Genomic DNA, 22,294 nt, shown 5'->3' with positions numbered 1-22,294 from the left:
GAATGGGGGCTGGCACCCTTATGGGTACTAGTGTGGGCTCAAGGATGCCCACCTCGATAGTAGGGCTGGCCCAGCCCCCGAAAGGAAGCCAATGCAAAACGTGGGGGCCCTCAAGGGGCAGGGTCCCAGTCAGGGGCCACGCCACCACCTTCTAACACAAGGCTGCTAGAGAGCTTCCGCAAATGATCGTCATGCAACAACTTGCTGACAAGTTACAAAACCTCCTGTGGTGGAAAATCAGACAGCCCTCAGTAGAAACGGTAGCGTCCAAGGAGCACTGGAGGTAGAGTCAGAAGATCCCAGCTGATGACCCACTGTGCTTTGGAAAGTCATGTAGCTTCTCTGAACCTTCTTTATCTCTCAAATGGGATTAGACTAACACCTATACTAACGCCGGACAACTGCTGTGAAGAACCGAGGTAAACAGACATAAAGATGCCCAGTAACCTGTGCTACACACGTATTTGGGAGTTATTATTTCTCTTCCTTTTCTTTCATCTCTTATTTCCTAAGGGGAGAAAATAAAAATGGGTAATTCTATCTTTTATGTCATTACTGGATATTTGAAACACCAGCGTGCCGCCTCCCGCTATCAGTGATGGTCGAGAAGCTAGCCTCCATCAGTGATGGTCCATCAGTGATGGGCGAGAAGCCAGAAGTGGTGTTGAGCTTGTGAGTGTTTTACTGTGTTAATATCCTGGTCCATTTCACTCCTAATACCCTGATAGGGGAAGGGGCTCACAATCGGGGCGGACGTGGGAGGCTCGTTAGGTGGGACGAAGGGTTAGCTTCCTCTGCTCATTTATGCCATGATTTAGAGAATCTTAATAGGTCTGTCTTTATGACTGTGGGAACTTGTACATATTTTTCCATAGAAAAGAACAAGATTATTTAAAGAAGAAGAAGAAAAAGAAGAAGAGGAGGAGGGGGAGGAGAAGGGAGGAGGAGAAGAAGAGGAGGGGGGGGAGGGGGAGGAGGAGAATGGATCCTTTGATTGCTACTCTGAGTACACAGAAATGAAATCTGATTTTTGTTATTCGCCTATGTACAAATGAGGAAATGTCAAGGATGCCCTTTGTACTATCATCTCAAAATACAATTTATCCAAAGACCACGGTGGGTAAGTATTACCCAAATTCCTTCGGCCAGTGCTTGTACGCTAGGTTAGCCCAGAGCACTACTGTGATGCACGGGTTCTCGTCTGACGTGCTCTGCTCTCTCTTTACCAGTGGCTTCCGCACTGACCTTCCCTTTTCAGAGCCCAGGGATGTCCTTGCAAATACTGAGTAAGGAATGTTTCTCATGGCAATGGTCCTTCCTATACACTTCTGAGTAAGAAGAATAAAAACAGAGGGGCCCCACAATAGGAGAAGACATGCACCAGTGTTAAGCCATTGTGACAACATTTATGTGCTACGACCTGGCTTTACAAAAATTTCTTTTTATTTGAGAGGGAGAGAGAGAGAGAGAGAGAGAGAGAGAGAGAGAGAGAGAGAGAAAGCAGAGGACACAGAAGGAGAGAGAGAATATTAATCAGGCTCTTCATACAGCCTGATGTGGAGCTTGATCTCATGACCCTGGGATCACGACCTGAGTCAAAATCTAGAGTCGGGCACTCAATGAACTGAACCACCCAGGCGCCCCACCACTACCTGGCTTTTCTATTTCCCATAGGGGAGGGTGCCAAATGGGAAATATTAGAAAAACAATTGCTGGAAGGAGGGTGGGAGAGGGGAGTGAAGCCTAGCACAGGAGAGGACGAGGCAAGAGAGCTCACCTAGCTGGTCAGGGAATACAAAGTTCTAAGGCTATGGAAACCCTACTGCCAAAAACACCTGTGAATATAGCTATAAAAGTAACGCTTTGAGAAAGTGCCAGGAGTCAGGCCCAGAAAATGGAGAAAGAGAAACCCATACCTCAAATTTCGACAAGGCAAAAAAAGAGATAAAGCCTAGAAATGCCACGCATTACCACAACACTTAGAAATCATGCGTGAAAGATTCTAGAAAGAATCATCGGTTGGTGAGCAGTTCAGAAAGAAAACGGTCAGCAGGAGCCAGGAGATGGACATTGAGAACAACCAGAGAATCCTCCTTTCCTTTTTAGATGCCATTATGTGAAAGCCGCACATGTAATGAGCGCAGAATTCACCAGGACATTTAGCAAAGTCTCTTCGTGATAGCATCTTGGACAAGACTGAGAATCCAGGAGCTGAAGACAGCCCAGCTGGGTGCAGTCATACTTGGAAGAGCCGCTGTATCTAAAGAATATTGATTAATGGAAATATGCCAACCTAACTAATTGCCTTGTCTCCTTTCACCCTAAATCCCTAATTCGTCCCCCACGTTACCACCATAATTATCTTCGATCCGACCACGGTCTGTGTTCAAACATCTGAGCATGGCATATAAGGCCTGCTAACATCACTTCCCTCGTCAACTTTTTCAACCTCCATGCTTGCCTCAACAGCCAATAAGTGACACTGCAGGTCTCAGGCGACCCTGGCTGACACGAGTCTGTGGCATGAACAACATGGAAAGGGTAGAGAGGCATGCGATCCATCTGCTAAAAGACCTGGAAGCTGGGTAATAAGAAAAAAATCGCAGGGAACCAGTGATATTAAGGCAGAATCTCTGCATACATCAGTGAGGTCGTTAATGGAAAAGAAGGATCCTGGGAAGGCAGGACAGACTAGCTCACGTGTGGGTGTTCCAGGAAGGGACGTTTTTGAGCTAAAAAAAATACACATATGTAAAGAATGTTTGGACGTATTACTTTTTAAATAACAACGACAACAAAAAGAGATTGCCTTCGTTGTCAGAAAGCTTCAGATGAAGAGGCTTTATGAATATCTTCTGGGACTTTCTAAATGTGATTCCCCAAGCTGGAGGATGTGATTACATTTAAAAACTCTTGTAATTCTGATGGGCTACAGCTGTGCCCACAGCTGGCCCCACGGAGGGGCTGTGTAGCAAGCACCCACCCCGAAAAGCCACTCAGGAAAAACATCTTTCTATTCCGGTTAAAAGAGCCGCCCCACGGGGGCCATGACTATCTTTAGTCCTTTAACAGTTAACTCAAGAGTCAGTCTGTACTCGACCAACAGCGGAAACAGTGAGCATTTAAGATGTCACATGACACTTTGCGAGCGTTTATAAAGAGGGCTCCGGACTGTCGGTTGGGGTGGGGGGTGGTGGAGAATAATCTTTTGCCAAGACGTTTCGTGGAATGCCAAGACTGCAAACAGTATGTCAAGACTTAGCGGACAGCTCTGCATTGGGCCGTATTAACTAACTCTGCCGCACATTTCCGTAGGCCTTTCGGCGTGTACGAAAACCAGCACCTTTGGGCATCGTACTTGGCTTCCTTTCTGCTTCTAAACTTTCTCACTTCTCAGAAACCAACTAAAGAGAGCAGAAGGAGCAATAAAAAAAAAAAAAAATGCATCCTGACTCTAAAAGGACGGAATAAAAGGAGATGATGTACACACCATGGCTCGGAAAGGTGAAGGCATTAAGTGTGGTGCAGTGAGATCCTTTACTATCGATACTTCCCCGGTCACTAGGAAAGCACGGGAATTACGGAGACTAGATTCCACCCGAGGAGGCCCTCAAGGGGAGCCGAGCCGGGGGTTCAAATGTCTGCTACTCCCGTGACTTCTCACGCAGGAATCCCACGGAGCCAGCGGGGGCAGGGAGAAATCTCCTCTCCCCTTGCACGATTCGTGCTATTTTCTGACTCGCACCTTCTGGCACCACTCAGACGAGCCAGTTTCCTCGGCAGCAATGCCGGAGGGCAGGCTGATCTTGCTCGGGATGGCAGCCCCTCTGGGGTCAACTCCCACCCCTGTGGCCATGAGCCACCTCCTCCCAGGGTGGACTGTCTATGTGGAGGGCTGCAGCTAGCCCTGTGCTTGTGTCTTCTCACTGATGCCCACGGCAGTTCCCACGGAAGGTTTTTAAACAGCTAAAATCTCTTGGAGGGAAAAAATACATTAATGGAGGAGTCTGGAGTAGAGAAAACCAACTTCCTACAACTGCAACAATCACCTGTCTTCTCTCTTAGGAAACTATTTACAAAAAAAATTTTTTAATGTTTATTTATTCTTGCACGAGAGACAGAGAGACAGTGAGAGCGGGGAAGGGGCAGAGAGAGAGGGAGACTCAGAATCTGAAACAGGCCCCAGGTGCTGAGCTGTCAGCACAGAGCCCGACGCGGGGCTCGAACTCACGAACCAGGAGACCATGACCTGAGCGGAGGTCGGACCCTTAACTGACTGAGCCACCCAGGCGCCCCTCGTTAACTTTTTTTTTTTTTTTAATTTTTTTTTTTTAAAGGTTTTTATTTCTTTTTGAGACAGAGAGAGACAGAGCATGAACGGGGGAGGGGCAGAGAGAGAGGGAGACACAGAATCAGAAGCAGGCTCCAGGCTCTGAGCCATCAGCCCAGAGCCCGACGCGGGGCTCGAACTCACGGTCCGCGAGATCGTGACCTGAGCCGAAGTCGGACGTTTAACCGACTGAGCCACCCAGGCGCCCCGCCCCTCGGAAACTCTTAACAGACAACATGATGTAATTCTAACAGTGACGTCTAACCTTTACTTGGCATATATAATGTGGCGGGCACCACTGTCATTATTTCATTTAATGATATAAACACACTGTATTAACAAGCATTACATGACATAAAATTAGGATAATAATGACTGATTTAAAAGTTAGCATATTATTGGGGCACCTGGGTGGCTCAGTCAATGAAGCATCCGACTCAGTTGCATCATGACTTCGGCTCGGGTCATGATCTCACAGTTGGTGGGTTCGAGCCCCCGCGTCGGGCTCTGTGCGGACAGCTCAGAGCCTGGAGCTGCTCCAGATTCTGTGTCTCCCTCTCTCTCTCTGCCCCTCCCCTGCTCGTGCTCTGTCTCTGTCTCTCAAAAATAAACGTTACAAAAAAAAAGTTAGCATATTATGATAAACTTGTACGATCTTGTAAATTCTCAGATATATAAATCAAAATGTTTTTTAAAAGTATCTGCTTATTTGCTTGAAGTATCATAATCTTTTCCTCTTAGCACAGTGTCTGTAAATTAGTTGGCATGAACATATTTGCTTTGAACAGTCAAGTGTATAACACAAAGGGGCGGGACCAGGTATATCAAATAATTAATTTCCTTCTGTTTTCGTAGAGAACATTCAATTTGCACTAATATAAATTACACGTCGAGGTTCGCCATTACCCATTTTCATGTGGTTAATATTACCTTCAAATAAAGTAACTTTAAATTTTAACATAAAGGATCCTAGTTTGTGGGTGTGATGGTTAGTTTTATTTTTGAGAGAGAGAGAGAGACCGAGAGACAGAGAGACAGAGCATGAGTTGGAGATGGGGAGAGAGAAAGGGAGACACAGAATCAGAAACAGGCTCCAAGCTCGGAGCTGTCAGCACAGAGCCCGACGTGGGGCTCGAACTCACGAACTGTGAGATCATGACCTGAGCTGAAGTTGGATATCCGACCGACCGAGCCACCCAGGCGCCCTGTGAAGGTATTTTTTTTAGACGTGACTAGTGTCTACAATCAGCTGATTTTTAAGGAAAGGAGATTATCCTGGATAATCTGAGTGAACCTGATCCAATCACCTGACAGGCCTTGAGACCAGAACTGAGGTTTCCCTGAGGAAGAAGACACTCCACCTGCGGAGTGCTCATCCGCTCCTGGGGCCAGGAACCCGGGTACCATCTGGACTCTTCACTTCCCCTTGCCCCTGGCATTCGATCCACCATTACTTCCCGCTGACTCACTTTCGTCCCAGCGGCCCGCTAACCCTCCCCCAGGCCTCCCTTCTATCTTGTAAAAGTGCACACCCTTCTGCCTGGTGCAAAGGCTTCCCGTCTGTGTCTACTCCACATGCCGATTCCCCATCTATCAGCCCACCCCTTGTCAAAATCCAGCTTTGACATCTCTGATTGCCTCAAGGGAAAGGAGTGTATCTCACCTTTTTTTTTTTTTTTTTATACCAGGCACTTAGCAAAATATCAGATCCGTGGTAAATGTCGGGTGAGTAGGAGGCAGTCCCCCAAGGCACGTGGAGCACAGATTCTCCTTAGTTGGGTACTGTAACCAAAGCCAGGTGAAACAGTCACTAGGAGCCCTGCATTTCTGTTGGCTTGGAGGGTCTTTATCTCCTTTTCAAACTTTTCTTCTTTTATATAGACTGGTACGTGATACACACAGACCTGCACGTATTTAACGTACACGGTTTGATTTGGACGTATGCAGACACCAATGATACAATCACCGTAGTCAAGGGAACAGAAGGTAAGGGACACACACAGCACTTCCCAGAGTCTCCCTTGTCATGTTATGGGGTTTTGGGTCTATTTTTTAAAATTCTTCTTGTCATCAGAGGATCTTAATTTTGGAGAGTCCGTGAAATCTCTAGAGCCTCTACCTAGAAAACACATTTAGCATATTGGTCCTGCGACTTTGTAAGTTTCCTGAAATCCATCCGGCCGTGGAGCTCCCACTTATGGTCGGTGGAGCCCAGGTTAATAACCCCTGAATGGGACCAGACACCACAGGTCCAAGTCTGTTTTTAATTCCCTCTGGTTTGGGTCTTGGCTGCCTTTCCCTTGTTTGGATCTCTCTTGGACCGTCATCCAAGAGTCCACATGACCCAGAAAGACTGGCTATCAGAGCCACTGGAAGATTATTCAGCGCTCAGGAAGGAACATATTGGTGAGGACTCTTGTTGTGTGGGTATTTACACTATCCTGGACTGGAGGTCTGTGATAGAACAATGCCTTCTGCTGAAGCAGCTCTCCTTTCATCTTGGAGGCCCTGCATTTGCCTTTCAAGCTAGCTGGAAGATGGGAAATGGAAAAACTAGGGGCGTGTCACGTAAGCTAAGTCAGGAAGCAAGTCATGGCGCTGCTTAAAAGGAGCCCCTGCCTCCTGGCATCCAACCCAAACACGACTCTGAAGACACGGCCGCCGGCCCGGGATCCACCACGACAAGTTTCTACATCAGGCTTATCCAAGCCCTTGTGTGAAGTCACCCCGAAAATAAACCTCCACGGCTCAGAGAACCCAGAGACAAACGAATGGGAACACGTTGCCCGTGGATATCAAAGACAAAGCTCCAACGAAAGGGGAAGACGAGGGAACTGGCGGAGGGAGCAGTAATTCCTCGGGGGATGTGAGTACTTTAAGAACAGAGATGAAGAACAAAGCCCCAGAAGATCTGTGGGGAGCTGTGTCATGATATTTGAGGACATCTATTAAGGCAGAGGAGTCTGAGCTAAATGCTTTTTATTCCAAAACCATTTTCATCGAGAATTCACGCAATCTAATAAGGGAAAGGGAATGAGAAGCTTAGAAGGCTTCTGTCAATCAATCAAAAAAGCAATTATCTAGGAACTATTTCCATAAGGTAGCTGTGCTAGGCACTGTACAGCCCGAACTGGTTATTAAAACGCCCACCAGAGAGTCCTCATTCCTTACACGGTTGGCCGGAGCTGTGCCAAACACCCCCATTTTTGGTCACAAGTAACAATTTTCAGGGGGGACAGAAATGAAACCACTTTGCCACATATGACAAAGTAGACTGAAGTCATCAAGGACAATCTAAAAGCCCACGGGGTGGGGGGCGCGTGGGTGGCCCAGTCGGTTAAGCATCTGGCTTCAGCTCAGGTCATGATCTCGCCATTGGCGAGTTCGAGCCCTGCGTCGGGCTCTGTGTTGATGGCTCGGAGCCTGCAGCCCGCTTCCGATTCTGTGTCTCCCTCTCTCTCTGCCCCTCCCCCACTCACACTCTGTCTCAGTCTCTCTCAAAAATAAATAAACATTGAAAAAAAATTTAAAAACCCACAGAGCTCCTCTTGGCTTTCAAACAATAGAACCTAAGACTTCACTCCTTAAGAATCTCTAGCCTTTGCAAAGGAGCTCTCGAGATACCATGTTCCAGAACCACTCTCTGTGTGACGTCGTCCCAGCTGTTTCCTAGGGTACTGAAAGCACAGAAGTCCCTGCATCTCTGGTCAGGATGTCATCTTCGGGAGGGCAAGTTCAGGCCTTACTTGTTTCTAAATCCTCAGAGCTGCACCTGTGCTGCCTGCGGGCCCCGCCCAGTGAGTCACTGATGCTGACCTCCTGAGTCATATTCTTGGGTGGGAGAGGAAGGCTATGCATTTCATGGTCTGGCACCCAGTCCCTCTAATGTCACTGCAATTAAGGACAGGCTGCAGAAAAGTGCAATTATAACAACCTAAGGTAATCCTGACATCTACTGCTGTGCCCTTCCTGGTACCAGGTTCTTTTAAAAGAAGTTCAAGTGGAAAGGTACGGTATTTTTTTTTTAAGTAGGCCCCCTGGCCGACATGGGGCTTGAACTCGTGACCCCCTGATCAAGGGCTGCATGCTCTACCTGCTGAGCCAGTCAAGGTGCCCAAGAAGGTGGAGTTATTTTGACCTAAGCAGTGCTTTTTAAAACACTGCAGCTAAAGCTTTTATTCTCGTTTCTAAAATGACTACTGAAATGTGCACCCAAGCATTACACCTGAGTAAGTCCTTCTTTGTCATCTCCGTATCAACTCCCACCCTGTTTCCTTGCCTGCGTTTGTGTTACTTATTTTCTGTTGACCTTCTTATCATTGTTGGGTTTCATCAAGACAGCGTGGCTCTATGAAGACAGAAGATATGCGTCTGTCTTGTATACGCTGGGACGTGTGGGTCTAACCCAGTGCCTGGCACACAGTAGGTGCCTAAGAAATATTTGCTAGATGAAAGAAATGAAATCACGTGAGATTATTTCTCAAATAATTTACTGGAAGAGTGTTTTGATGAGATGCGCTAGAGGATAAAGACGGTTTTGTTGGCCAAGTGATTCTGAGCAGTGCTTAATGTTCCGTTTCCTCCACAGTATCAGATAACCCAGGCTCTGAGAATTCTTGTGAGAAGAAAGCCTTGAATATTATTTAGCTCTGCATTTCCCAAATATATAGGACAACAACAAACTTTTTAAAAGTAGTATCTGATAGGGGCGCCTGGGTGGCTCAGTCAGTTGAGCGCCCGACTTCAGCTCAGATCATGATCTCACACTCTGTTGAGTTTAAGCCCTGCATCGGGCTCTGTGCTGACAGCTCGGGGCCTGGAGCCTGCTTCGGAATCTGTGTCTCCCTCTCTCTCTGCCCCTCCCCTGCTCATGCTCTGTCTCCTTCTGTCTCAAAAATAAATAGAAACGTTAAAAAAATTTTTTTTTAAAAAGTAGTATCTGGTAACATCCTGTGGAATGTGTTCCAAAGAACCCACTTAGGGCAACACTGCTTTAAGAGCTACAGAAAGACCCTGGGCCTCTAGGCCCAGAGACGCTGGAATTTTCTGTATTTACAAGGCTGAAGGCAGCTTTTCCTGATCTCTCCAGAAAGAAAGAGCTTTTTCTCACAAACTGCTTACTTTATGGACAAGCGACCCCGCCATTCCACTTCCCACACCCAACACGGATTGTCAACTCCTTCTCAAGGGCTCCAGAACCTGGTGGTAGACCAATGCTCTCAAAAGTGTGGCTGGGACCACTGGGCCTCGCTAAGACAGAAGCCTCTGCACAACTGGCTTCAACTTCCAATCAGCTGCTTTGAGTATGAGGTTAAATTTAAGAGGACTTATTTCTATCATTTCCATTCAATTAATTAACACCGCTACTTTGGGCCACAATTGTTTGCCTTATCAAAGCCGATCCAGTGGCTTTCTCAAAATCGGTTACCTTCACCAGAGGCATCAGGACAGTCGGGCAGGGTAGCAGGTACCATCATCGTTCTCAGGGCAGATACAAGCAACACCAACAGCCATTAAAGTATGGAAGTGGGTAAATGACTCACTTAGAAAAATAACCATTTTAGTGCCCTTTTAGCATGAACCAAGCATCATGACTCTTCCAATATGATTTCCAATGTGACTTATCACGTGAAAGGAAAACAGGTTAGCACATCTTGAAATCACGTGTCCATGACAGGTGCCTACTACTGACATTCCATTAAGGGTCAGAGGGACTTTTCATTTATTCCTGAGAAGGAAGGAAGGAAGGAAGGAAGGAAGGAAGAAAGAAAGAAAGAAAGAAAGAAAGAAAGAAAGAAAGAAAGAGGAGGGAGAGGGGAGAGGAGAGAAGACAGGGAGAGAAGACAGGGAGGGAGGAAGGGAGGGAGAAAAGACGAAAAAGAAAAAGGAGAGTCACAACCTGGAAGGCTCTGTGTGCCCCACTGTGCACGCCCTGTGCCAGGCAGATGTACAGAAAACAACTGGTAGCTTTAATATGGGCTGGTAACACCCGTACCGGTAACATCAGCAACTGTAATATGGGCCTCCGTGTAGGGGAAATGGATTTTTTCACACAGCTTTTGAAGATTCCAACAACCGCACACAGCAAGGTGAGCTTTGTGGCACTCAGTGGAATCATTTATAGGTGTGAGTCTCTATGTGTGTGTGTTGGGGGTGGGGGGGCGGCTCTGAACAGATTCCATCTCCCGGAAGAGAGACGTATCCCTAAGCTGCTCTGAGTCTTAGCCAGAGAGCTACTGTAAGAGGTGACCTCTCAAGAAGGAAACACGAGCGCACGTGGGGTTCGTCGGCATTTCAGGTGCTGCGCTGGGTTTGTAACAGACTGCGCCCAAGTTGCAAAACTGAAAGCCATCAACCAGGGTGGGCCGGAGGTGAATGTTAACAAAACGTTTACCCAATCAACGGCCAGAGTCTGGCGTCTTCCTGGAGCTGTGAAATGGAGGGCACATTCGTGCCATCTCTGACTTCTGGCCCCGCATTCTTTTGCGTTCTCTTTAAGAAGTCCACTTCGAGGACAAGCCAGAGGCGAAGGGAGACCGCCCCGCCTCCCCCCCCGCCACTTATGCCACTACCAGGGTACGAATGAAAAATTCTGATAAAGCTCACAGCCTTGAGGAAAGTTTCAAGCGGCTTACTGCCTTGGTTTTCTCTTCTTCTGCCAGTCATTACCGGGCAGAAATGAAGGACAGATTCTGCCTTTTGCTCTGCAGGCTAAGTTCTATTCTCGCTGGAGACCATCGCTGGGGAGTGGAGTGTCTCACTACTCGCTTATTCGTGGAGCCCTCTATTTAATGGACTCGAGATCGGGAAGGCACATTCCGCGGAAGAAGTCAGCTCTCCCCTGATGGAGTGAGTGGGTGTGCACACGTTAGGCAATGAGAAAAGTTATTTTCTGCATGCCATGAGCCAAATTATCCCAATTCCTTTGCCGAAGAGCTTCCCCCGCCCTTCTCCTTTTTTCTCTTCGTAGCTTGAATAATATTTAGCTAAGATTTCAGGTTCCTGGTTTTCAGTAGGATCCAACAGGTGTGGGGAAGGGTCATATGCCCACGGCCAGGGTCGTGAGGTCTCTGCCGTATGATGAGCGTCTGTCTTCGGGCTCGGGGAGCCTTCTCACTGGCCCAAATTTCAGAGCAGGGCCTCATAAAGCCGGCAACGTTAAGACCCAAATAATGTCATTTAGTGTCTAGGGGGAGGTTAAAAAGAGGATTAGAGGAAAGCAGGCAGGCAGGGTATATTAAACGAGTCCATGACTAGCAGGGTGTGACAGAAAAGGGTTTTATTCTTTTCAACAAAACAATTCCCCAGGGCTGGGATCATTACTCCACTGTGCCTTTATCACCTTGGAATTTTTATGGTTATTTTTGATGAATTCACATTTTTGTAAAGGCTTTTTTGAAATGATGCCAGTTTTCAATTTTTAATTAAAGTCGTAAATAATCTTAATTCTGCCTTAAAAGGTTTATTGTTTCTTACTTTTTTTTTTTTTTTTTTTTAGTTTATTATTGCTGCCAGGAAATATTTCAAATACCAAGCACTGATGTGAGTTAGCAATTAGAATCTCTCCAAGGTCTTGTAACAACGTTGTACACCATGTAAATATCACAGACCAGTTTACCGCTCGAGGTCTTAAAGTGTGGATTGGCTGCTTTCAGGTTTATTCACAATGCTTCTCCCGGGGGTGGCATTTCCTCTTTTTATCGGATGGGGCGACTTTCATCGTTTTAATTTCCACAGATTAATTTGTCACTGATTCGTAACAGATTTTAAGAATCTTCGGATTAAAAAAGACAGGTCACTAAGGTCTGGGCAATGAAAGGCAGCCACATCAGTTCAGCCATTTGCAGGAAACAAGGTGCACATTAAAAGCTAAATGAGCACAGAGTACCTCACTTTAAAGAAGACAAAATTAAGAGCATAATGCAGTATTTGATATTAGGCTATCGTACAGCTCCTCGAAAGTACACCCTGGCTACCCAGCCTCACTGCTGAAGGCTGTCTGCACAAATTGCCCATCAATTTCTATTTTGCAGCCTCGGGTCCAGTTTTCTTTTTCAAATTAGTGCTTCAAGAATCTTTCACACACTCCAAACTAAGTCTTCCTTTATATAGAGGCTGAGACAGACCACGTCTGAACAATAGAAACCAATTAATTAATGATCCCTGAAAATATCTCATGTTTCCATACCTACTGTCAACCTAGGGGACCTTCTTAAGTTGACTACACAATGTGATGCTTATTTGTCTGGATGTGGCACTTATATTCCCTCATGTCCATGGCAAGTGTTACTCTCTGTGAAGGTGAAGGTGCTCTCCAGTCTTAGGATAGATTTCCTAGTATGGTAAAACCCCACACATTTCAGACAACGTGGGAGGTGGATGGTCAGATTTAGGAGAAAAAACTCTCAAGAAGGTTTTTGTTTTTTTGAAATTTTTATATGTTTATTTTTGATGGAGAGAGAGCGAGCAAGCAAGGGAGAGAGAGACAGAGAGAGAGAGTGCGTGCACAAGCAGGGGAGGGTTAGAGAAAGAGGGAGACACAGAACCCAAAGCAGGCTCCAGGCTGTGAGCTGTCAGCACAGAGCCCGATGCAGGGCTCGAGCTCATAACTGCGAGCTCATGGAGATCACCACCTGAGCTGAAGTTGGGATGCTTAACCGACTGAGCCATCCAAGCGCCCCTGTTTTGTTTTTGTTTTTTAAACAAAGACAACTTATCAGTTCAAGTTCACAAGATACACACGGAGATAATGGCAAAAGCCGTTAGACCGTGGTCCTGCAACACAGTATGCAACGCTGGTGTTGTTCAAATATTAAGTGTCCTCCTTAGAGCTTTAGATTATTAATTCACTTAGCAGCTCCTTACTCTTCTACGGTACAGGAATATCTTCAGTGTGGGTTTAATGGTCATCTGTTATCAGTTTACTGTATTCCAATAGAAGAGACTTACAGAAAAAAAAAAAATGATTTAACAACTGACTTACAAGAGTGGGTTTACATACAATTAAGAGCATCTATCAAATCCTTCCAACTGGGCATTTTTCTAATTCGCAGGGAAGAGGTCAAATTCTTTCCATATATGAGCCTTCAACTGGCACTGTGCTAACACCTCTCAAGAAGAAAAACCTCAAGTAAAAAAAGACTACACAGCATTTCCCAACATAAAAGCATTAAATCCCTATAAACCAGGAAAGAATGCACGATTCTAGTTAACTAGAAGCCACAGTGACCTGAACACCAGGGTCATGGGGTTCAATCACATCATGGGGACTTGAAGTATTGTGAATCTTAAGACTTCCCTTAAATTTGTTACGAAGGGCCCTTACATGAATCAGGTACCATCTCAACACAAATGAGACACTCATAAAGCTAAGGTCAGCTCGTGTGGTTTTCTGCCATGGTGAGAAGTTGCTTATTGGTCCAAAAAGTTAGAAACTCAGTTATTGGGACCTCGAAAGCTGCTAAACTCCTTGTCACCATGGGGCCAACCACTTGCTGGAGATCTTACGAGATCACGAGAGAGAGAGAGAGAGAGAGAGAGGTGGGGAGAGAGAGAGAGAGAGTCAGTCAGAGTCAGACAGGTTGGCTGGTTGATCTTTAACATTTCTCCCAAATCCAAAACTCTATGATTTCTATGTGCGCTAAAAGCCGCATTAATTCCTCACCGATATCAAAGCCATTTTAGGTTCAGTTCCTCTCTCAGATTTCCACACACAGCACCTATGAAGAAACGTGTCTTTTTCTAAGCTTAAAGGGAGGGATATTCTGCACTTACTCACCCTGGAGATACACCTACCTTCTCCATCAGAACTAACAGGGTTTTGGCCAATTGATATTTTAGGAAAAAGCACTTACCTCCAGAAAGGCTTTCTGTTGTGCTCTTTTTCCCAATTCAATTTTCTTTAGCTATTTGGACTTAATCTCCATAAAAGCCTTTTGTTACTCTCCGGTTTAGGTGACTTTTACTATTTCCTCTGATTCTTATCATACAGGCCCTCCCCCAGAAATTCCTATCTGGTCATACGAGCTATGCAGACCACAGCACTGCTGTTACTTCGGGGAAGATGTCCCCCTCAGAGAGTCTAATGCATGAAACTACCTTGAGAAGTCGAAGAATTCCAGGGCCCTGCACAAGGTCCCAGTACTGCAAGAGTAACTCAAATGTGCCTTTCCTGGCTAGATCCATTCTCTTTCGAAGTTACCTTTTTTCTCGCTTGTTGATCTTTGGAAGAATGTGCCTTCACATGCTTTCTGAGGGAGCTTGGGTCTGTGTAGCGTTTGGAGCATCCTGGAATTTGACAAGCATAAGGTTTCTAAATGAGAAAGAAAAAAAAAACAAAAAAACAAAACAGCTGTAGTTAAATCATAGAGGTGACCAGGGAAGATTTACTCAAGACTACTGACTTCAGAGCATGAACTGTTACCAACTGACTGATGTGAAATGCTGGGTAATACTTGTGGGTTTTAATTAGAAAGCCCAGTAAGTTTGCATCAAGGCAAAGGGGAGAGTCAACTTTCAAGAAACGAGGAGGCAGCGTTTAGGGGTGTGCTCTCCCCGCAAAACATCTTGTGGCATTTCTGGATGTGGGAATCATTAGTAAGCATCTCTAGTCATACTTACAGTTCTGTTCCCCTGAAAACAACCTCTGGTATTGTCAGAAACTAGGAAACACACATTCTCTAAGAGTTCGGGTATAAAGAAGCTGCAGAAAAGTCCAGAAAGGACTGGGAATGTTTCAGAGGAAACCTGATTCAGAGAGAAGGAGAGAATTAAAAGGGAGTGTTAGTGGAAAGTGAGCGAGAGACCACAGGTTTCAAACAACAGACACATGCAAACTCAGCCAGAGAAACATTAATCTTATTATAGGTATGACAGGTATAGGGGAGGCCCGGTGCTCAGCTGGGTTACACGCATAAGCTCTTGGCTGAGTGTAAGGAGACCACAAGTTTTGGCCACCTGCAACGCCCCCAGGCTCCTGAGATGTGAGGTACAGAGCCTAAGGCTGAGTCCAGAATCTTTTTAATTTTTGCACCCCTGGTGACGGGCATACAATTATGAGGAATGAATGAATGGGAGCACGCCATACATCAGTTCAAATTTTAGCACCTATGCCTACTGTGACAACAGAATTCATAGCAAGGGTTTGAGAGTATTGGCTTTTATGTTACGAACTAAAGCGAAACTGGTTACTCAAAGAACTAAAAGAAGAAGTCGCAAGGTAAACTATGCAAGTCACAGCTTAGAGTCACTTTGTACCTCTCAGTAGGTGACGTTAATTGGAGTTGTGCCCCCATGATTTGAAATGTAAGCAGGAGAAGTGAAACCCTGCCCCTAAAATAGGATTCTTACTCTAGGAACCTGCTCTTCCAATGACCAAAAAGAAAAAAAAAAAAAAAAACACAATTCAGATTTTTAAAAATTATTATTTCCAGTTTGCTCCTGTTTTCATGTGGATGTTTGTCATTTTGGGAACCAACATATACGTGGATTCTTGCCCCGCTGGAAGCTGTATCTATGCTTCACTTTTTTGCTTCTGCCATTTTTGATTCCAAGCACCACGTAAAGTCATGAATATATAATTTAGTTTGACACCTCCCAATTTGAATTCGAAGTTTGATGTCTCTGTTCCTTGAGTGACTGACTGACTGAATCACCCAACAGGTCTGAATGGTTTCATGGTATGCTGGGTCCTGGGTCACATGTTAGAATGCTAACAATGGACATTGGATGCACCAGGCTCTCCGTATCTCAGGTTTTGCCAACGGCGAGCCAACATGGGCTGAAGTCACTAGTCAACGAGTTTCCCTCGGGCAAACAAAAGTTTTCTTTCACCTGGGAATCTCTTCTGGGTTCGCACAGCAGTCTTGCCATAGCCTTCCCCACCCGGCCGTGGCTTTAGGGGAACAACCAGCTAATATCTCTATTAGCGGTCATGTTGTGACCACATAAACTCGCATTCTGGCACTAGAGGAGATGTGGCATGTTCAAAAAAAACAAAACAAAAAAAAAACCCAAAGAAACAAAAAAAAACAACTTTGGGAACATTAACACGTTATATAAACCAACCCTATTGTTATTACCATGGTCACTAATATCTGGGTTGAAAAGAAAAGGAATGGGTAATGTCACTTTGTATTTGAGTTTGGGATGTTCTTGAAACATCTCACCATCCCTCCCAGCTGGCCTTCACTCTCTCCCCTGCTGTTAGCCACCTGGGATCAGTGTGCCAAAACAGCAATGTCAGGGGTGGGTCCAAGTGGTGTACTGGTAATTTGATCTCAGGTTACCCCAGCTTTAAATGGCATGCTATGCTTTATTAAACTATATTTTCCATGTGCACTGTAAAATCACTTCCCCTGTTTAGACAGTAAGATGCTAATAGGGAAATAAGTTAATAAAACTTTTCAGGGTTAGAATTTTGAACTTGGGAAAAATCATTTTCCTGTAAGAATCCCCTGAGTTGAAGAAAAGATACTTTATCCAAAATTCTGACAGCATTAGCATAAGGAGTGGTTAATGAAAGGAAATGGGGGCCTAAATTTAAATAATACATTCTTCAAGCAGCTACAGTTTGCTTTTTAAAACAAATGCTTAATTTCTGCACGATTTAAAAAGAGCTTAACAATTCGTTTAATGCAATAAAAATTTAAACAGGAGGTAGGTTTGCGTCTTAAAAGGAGGAACGATGGTTTTAAAAGATTTAATAGAGAGGTAGTTAAAAAAAATAAAAATAGCTGGGTTTTAAAAGCTACTGCATTGAACTGAATCACGAAATTATTATCTGTGGTAGCTTTCCTCAAAAGTTTTAAAACGTGATTTTTTTTTTAAATTCCAAAATGATTTTAGAAAATGCTCATAGTCTGATTAGCTAAAATTAGCTCCAAGTGAAGAAGGGTATTGTAGAGCCGTAACACTCAGGCTTACAATAGTTCTTACAAACTACAGATAACTAGCTGGAGTGGAGGCAATTTCTCAAGACAATCTTGTCTTGTGAACGCTCATTCTCCCATGATAAAGTTTAATGACAAATTGGAAAATTTATTAGATTCTACCAAGGCCATTTTAGACTTACAAAATAGGGCATTTTAACATAATTTATTCTTTTTTCCCCCTACTTCTACCTTTAAAACATCCTGCTATTCACCAAATTTATTCACTTAACATTCCACTCTGGTGGTCCTAAAATCATGGGATTCAATCCAGCTAGAGCAGGAGGGAGCTATGCTGTGTCCATATTGCTCTAATTATATTTCGGCTATTTACCAGGCAAACCCTCACATTTATGTATCTTAGGAGATAATGCGGTTTAGAAAGGGTATGTGACATATAGCTGAAATGACTTCTATCAATATGACTAATAGAGACTAATATAAAATTTAATAAATATGTCAACTGTAACATCAGAAGAATCTTAAATATGTATGAGAAGGTGTGTAGAAATAACAGTATCTTTTCAAAATTCAAATTCTGGTGTAGTTTAATAATAGACATCAGAATGTTAACACTGGAAAAGTACTGCCATGAATATATTATTTGCAAGCACGTGGGATAAGAGCTCTGGGATGTGTACGAGACATCCATCCTGATGGCTTTGTTGAGTGAAGCGAAACTGCACGGGGTCTACCTGGCCCCGTGTAAGGAAAATGGCATCGGAACTTGAGAGATGCCAAAGAGGACAATCAACAGAACTGAGAAAGTAAAAGAGCCTCAGAAAACGAGCAAAATGTTACAGCACTGAGAGAGTTAAGGTGGAATAATGGCAATCAATCGTTCTCACAGGAGTTATGCCAATGGATCTGTGGCTGTTAACACAACAGCGGCCCGGGGAAACTTAACCCTGGGGAAAGATGTGCGGATTCTTTGCAGATCGCCTGAAGGTGAAAATGCCAGGTGGCTTCTCTAAAGCAAAAGGCCAGATTCACTCAGTAACCATGCCAGCCTCAAAGTTCTTATGGCAATAAGAAAAGAACCAGGGTAAAAAACCAAAACAACAACAACAACAATAACAAAAACCCAAAAACCACAATGCTTCCTCTCCAGCAACAGTATATATGATCTACTTCAGCACCCCGATCTTTGAATACTTATGATGATGTCCAATCCCCAGCAGTCATTCTCTGTACTAAAACCTGTTATGCGACAGCCCCTGAAATGCCTTTATTTCATACACACAACTCTGTCTCAGGCGGTTATAATATTTAGGGTAACCTGTGACTACAGAAAAATGAGGAAAGAGCCAGACGGGGCCCCTTCTGGACCTTTACCAAGGTTCCACTGCTGCCCTTGGCATTGTCCCTATAACCTGCAGACCATAAAGCAAACACCTTCCTGTCCCACTATCACATGGGCCCTTCCTCACACCGGGGCTCAGGGCTCGGGGCTGGCAGCTGGAAAGCCCATGCTGTCCTTACAGTGTCCAGATGTGTCCTCTGGTGCTTGGCACGGTCACTGGAGTTACTGAACGCCTTCTCGCAGCCTGGGTGCTGGCACAAATAGGGCTTCTCGCCTGTGTGGCTCCGCAAGTGAATCTTGAGATTCTCAAGCCTTGAAAAGGCCTTCTTGCAACCTTCAAACTGCAAAAAGAAAACAAGTTTCAACTGTTGAGAAGGAGCTTGACTGTTTGGGTCTGGGGGGACAGGAAAGAAAAAAAAAAAAAAGGTCCTTAGTGTGTATTTAGCCAAAACCAAAACACAAAAATAATAAAATAAAATGAAATCCAAACAGTAACAAATATTCTAAAAATATCCCCATATTTATGTGAACTGCATTTTTCCACACCAGATCTGGGTCCCAACCTGATTTCTGTGATTACTTATGTCAGAGAAAATTTGCTGTGAACCATCTGGCTCAGTTAATAAAAATACAGTAATGCGTGTCTTAAAGATTTATGAAAAAATTAACACACTTTTCCATTTCCAAATTGGTCTAAATGGAAGGAACCAGGAAGGAAGAAACTTTTGACAACTAATAAACTAACAACGACAACAAAAAATCAAAGTGAAGTATGAGAATAAAGGTGAGCAGCAGATCCCAGAGTCCAAGATGGAAACAGCGTGTTTCCGTGGAATCGTTAACGATCGTAGCTTCCCGAACAATCTTAAGGAGTTTTTCAACTCCCCCAAAGAATGACTCCGTTAACGTCCACTGTGACGCCAAGCCTAATGAGATGGCGTCTTTTTAGCATGCTTTTAAAAAGCAGAACTGGAACACAATTCATTTCAGTGCTGGGCACGTTTTCCAAAGAGTGATCGTTTTGCCTATTTTTGTTTTTCTAAGAAATGTTGTTACCTAGCTCATGAAGAGAGGAACTGAAAGTGAAGGGCTGAGGATTTCAAGAAATGCTTTACTGGTTTGTCAATAATATTTATTGATGGCACTATTCATTTCATGTCTTCTGTGGGTCAAATAACAGCTGTTATGTCAGAGGCTCACAGTGAGTCCAGTCCTGAAGTGGCCATCTAGTAAAGAGAACGTAGAAGAGAAAGCCTATAAACGAAGCCTAAGTGTGAGGTGGGCACACCCCCTCGGACTCGCTCTTCACTGCCAAGCCCTAGAGTGCTGATGCTGCTTTGACAGTTTGAATCCCATTTGAGTCCCCGCTGCAAAGGAAACGTAGAAACATGGAAAAGGTACCAGAACAAAGCCTAGTAGGTTTCAAGCGATCAAGAAACCTCATTTCTTAGAGAGGAACATGGGACGATAGGGGGAAGGACAGAATAGGAGTAAAGGAGGTAACTTTAAGAGGGTTTCCATTCAAAGCCAGCAGGTATTAATTAACCTTACCATAAGACATTTTATAAAATTCCTCGGTTCTCTCACTTATCGTGAGAGATGATGGAGCGCGGGGTACATTGTTTAGGAAGGGATGACCCAGGGCTGGCCAGGCTCTGGCTATCTGAGATTTCATCTTTAAGTGAAGGATGAACTGAGGAGAAAGGATAATCAGACATGTCATAACTCCATCTATTGAAGCCGTCCAGATTTTGCGTGCTGGAGTATTTTAAGAAATTTATGAAAGTTGCACTTACGCTTGATTGAGAGTTATACATGTTTCACAGACATATGTTGGTTTATTTCAATTTTGATATTTTGCTTAAAATAATTTTGGTGTTTTCCTGATTTCGATTTCACATAAAAATAAATTTAGCCTGAACAGAAGAGGATTTGCTGATGAAGCCACTGCTTTTTGAACAGAGTGAAACGCATACGATGATACGCTGCTTGGGACAGACAGAGGAGTTAAGTGGCTTATCTCTGCAGGTTTTCGAGTGGGTCTCAAATCTGAGAATAAAGGGGCTCAATGTTGACCCCCCAATTCATGGCTAAGAGGCCTCTCCCGAACAAACCTCTGTTTTTAAGGTCCTCTCCGAATGACAACTCAGAGCAAAGTGCTGGAGCTCAGCCGATCTGCCGTGGGAGTCAGCCGGTGGGCCCTACCGGGGTCTGAGATGAGCTTGTGGTCTTGGACCCCTCAAGCCTGTAGTCCAGTTCCTAGCAAGGCTCTTTTGTAGGAGAGATGCTGTTCCAGGACCAGCTCCAGGGTGCAGACCCAGACCCGGGGAGGCCCCAGCCTCCACCCTGTGGTCCAGTCGTCCCAGACACTGGTCAGAGAGAAGGCTACGTTGTCGAGGCACCAACATGGGGGTTGGAGAACCCCTTTAGAACAGGTGAATGAGGTTTCCCCAAGCACCAGACAAACAAGACACTCCCCCCTCCCCGATCTACTGCAGAGTGATTAGGGGGATCTCAAACACGTCCTAGAACTAAATCAAACCGTCCACCTGATGGCACATAAACTGGATGTCAGACTGGTGTTTCCATGCTCTCTCCTGTTAAATGTCCAGTTAAAATCAACCAATACGCTATTTTTACTATTAACGGGGGCAGTGACCGAAGACTAAGCGGCTTGTGGCATTCGGAGCGAATGAGTGAAGAGTGACCTGCATCTCAGAACATCCTGACCATGTTTAAAGAGCAAAGACGGAAGAAACTATGAGCGCCTAGACTGAAAGTGACAACCACAAGATTATCTACAAAATCCTGAAAATCCAGCTGGTCTCAGATGTCTCCTTGGCAGCAAGAAAGGCTGGAAGGTAACAGTGTCTGTGGTACCTGCACTAGCATTGGAGTATTTTTAGGGGAAAAGATTAACAGTGAAGGGGTTTGACCCTACTGGGTTGTGTGAATAAAGGCAAGAGAAGGGCAACCTCTTGGACTCAGGGGCTCATAATATATACCACCCACCCGTTCCTGCTGAAAAAGTTCACCTGAAACCATGAACCCCAAACCAGTAGAGTCAGGCACCGAGAGGTCGACAAGTGCCTCCTTGGGGGGCCTAGCACCCAACGCATCACGGCCGGTTGGCCTGATGATTGAACACCTGATTGAACTTGCCACACCAATAATTCTCCAGAAGAGGAAGGAGGTGCCGTTCGTTTGTCTAATGGTGTCTGGATGAGACTTGAAAGCAAACCATTTTGTAATGAATCATTATCACTCATTATGGGAATAACCCTGTAATTCAACACAAGAATTTCCTTTCCCTCAGGGCAATTCTACCCCTAGATTTATAAATTCAGTTAAATACAAATGAATTAAAAATAAACTAACATTTAGATAGAACTATAAAAGACTGTTACAGAATACTCCAAAACTGGATGCTTTGGGTGTCTGGGCAAATGGATGCCTTTTTCCTTATTATTATGTTGTTATTCCTTTTTGTTTTTTTCATGTTTTCTAAATCTTTAATGAGTGAGTTTCACATTGTGAATGAACATCTACACCTAGGAAAGCAAGGACCACAAAAAGACTGTTTCCTTGGGTAGCCAAATGCTTTCCTATCAGGTTTCCTAAAGTACAACGTCCATCCTGAGACCTAAGGTCCAAAGTGTCACCTGCCTGCTTGGGTCACTGTCACCAAGCAAGCCTTACACTAGACTTGACCAAGAGACTACTCTCAGGTCC

The 22,294-nt window shown here is 44.7% G+C and overlaps 1 protein-coding gene across 6 annotated transcripts in view; it reads right to left on the bottom strand.

Annotated features, from left to right (window-relative positions):
• Positions 1-22,294, bottom strand: part of GLIS3 (GLIS family zinc finger 3) — a 544,141-nt gene that overhangs the window by 83,043 nt on the left and 438,804 nt on the right. For all 6 annotated transcript variants that reach the window (XM_042964562.1, XM_042964563.1, XM_042964561.1 and 3 more), the window contains 2 exons: positions 18,742-18,903; positions 14,532-14,642 (listed from right to left, as the gene is read on the bottom strand). In XM_042964562.1, the coding sequence (XP_042820496.1) occupies positions 14,532-14,642; positions 18,742-18,903 (273 nt within the window). The remainder of the gene's footprint in view (positions 1-14,531; positions 14,643-18,741; positions 18,904-22,294) is intronic.

The sequence above is a fragment of the Panthera tigris genome, chromosome D4 (assembly GCF_018350195.1).
Source record: "Panthera tigris isolate Pti1 chromosome D4, P.tigris_Pti1_mat1.1, whole genome shotgun sequence".
Taxonomy (NCBI): domain Eukaryota; kingdom Metazoa; phylum Chordata; class Mammalia; order Carnivora; family Felidae; genus Panthera; species Panthera tigris.
The sequence above is the reverse complement of the archived record's forward strand: the minus strand, read 5'-3'. Positions and strand labels throughout refer to the sequence as shown.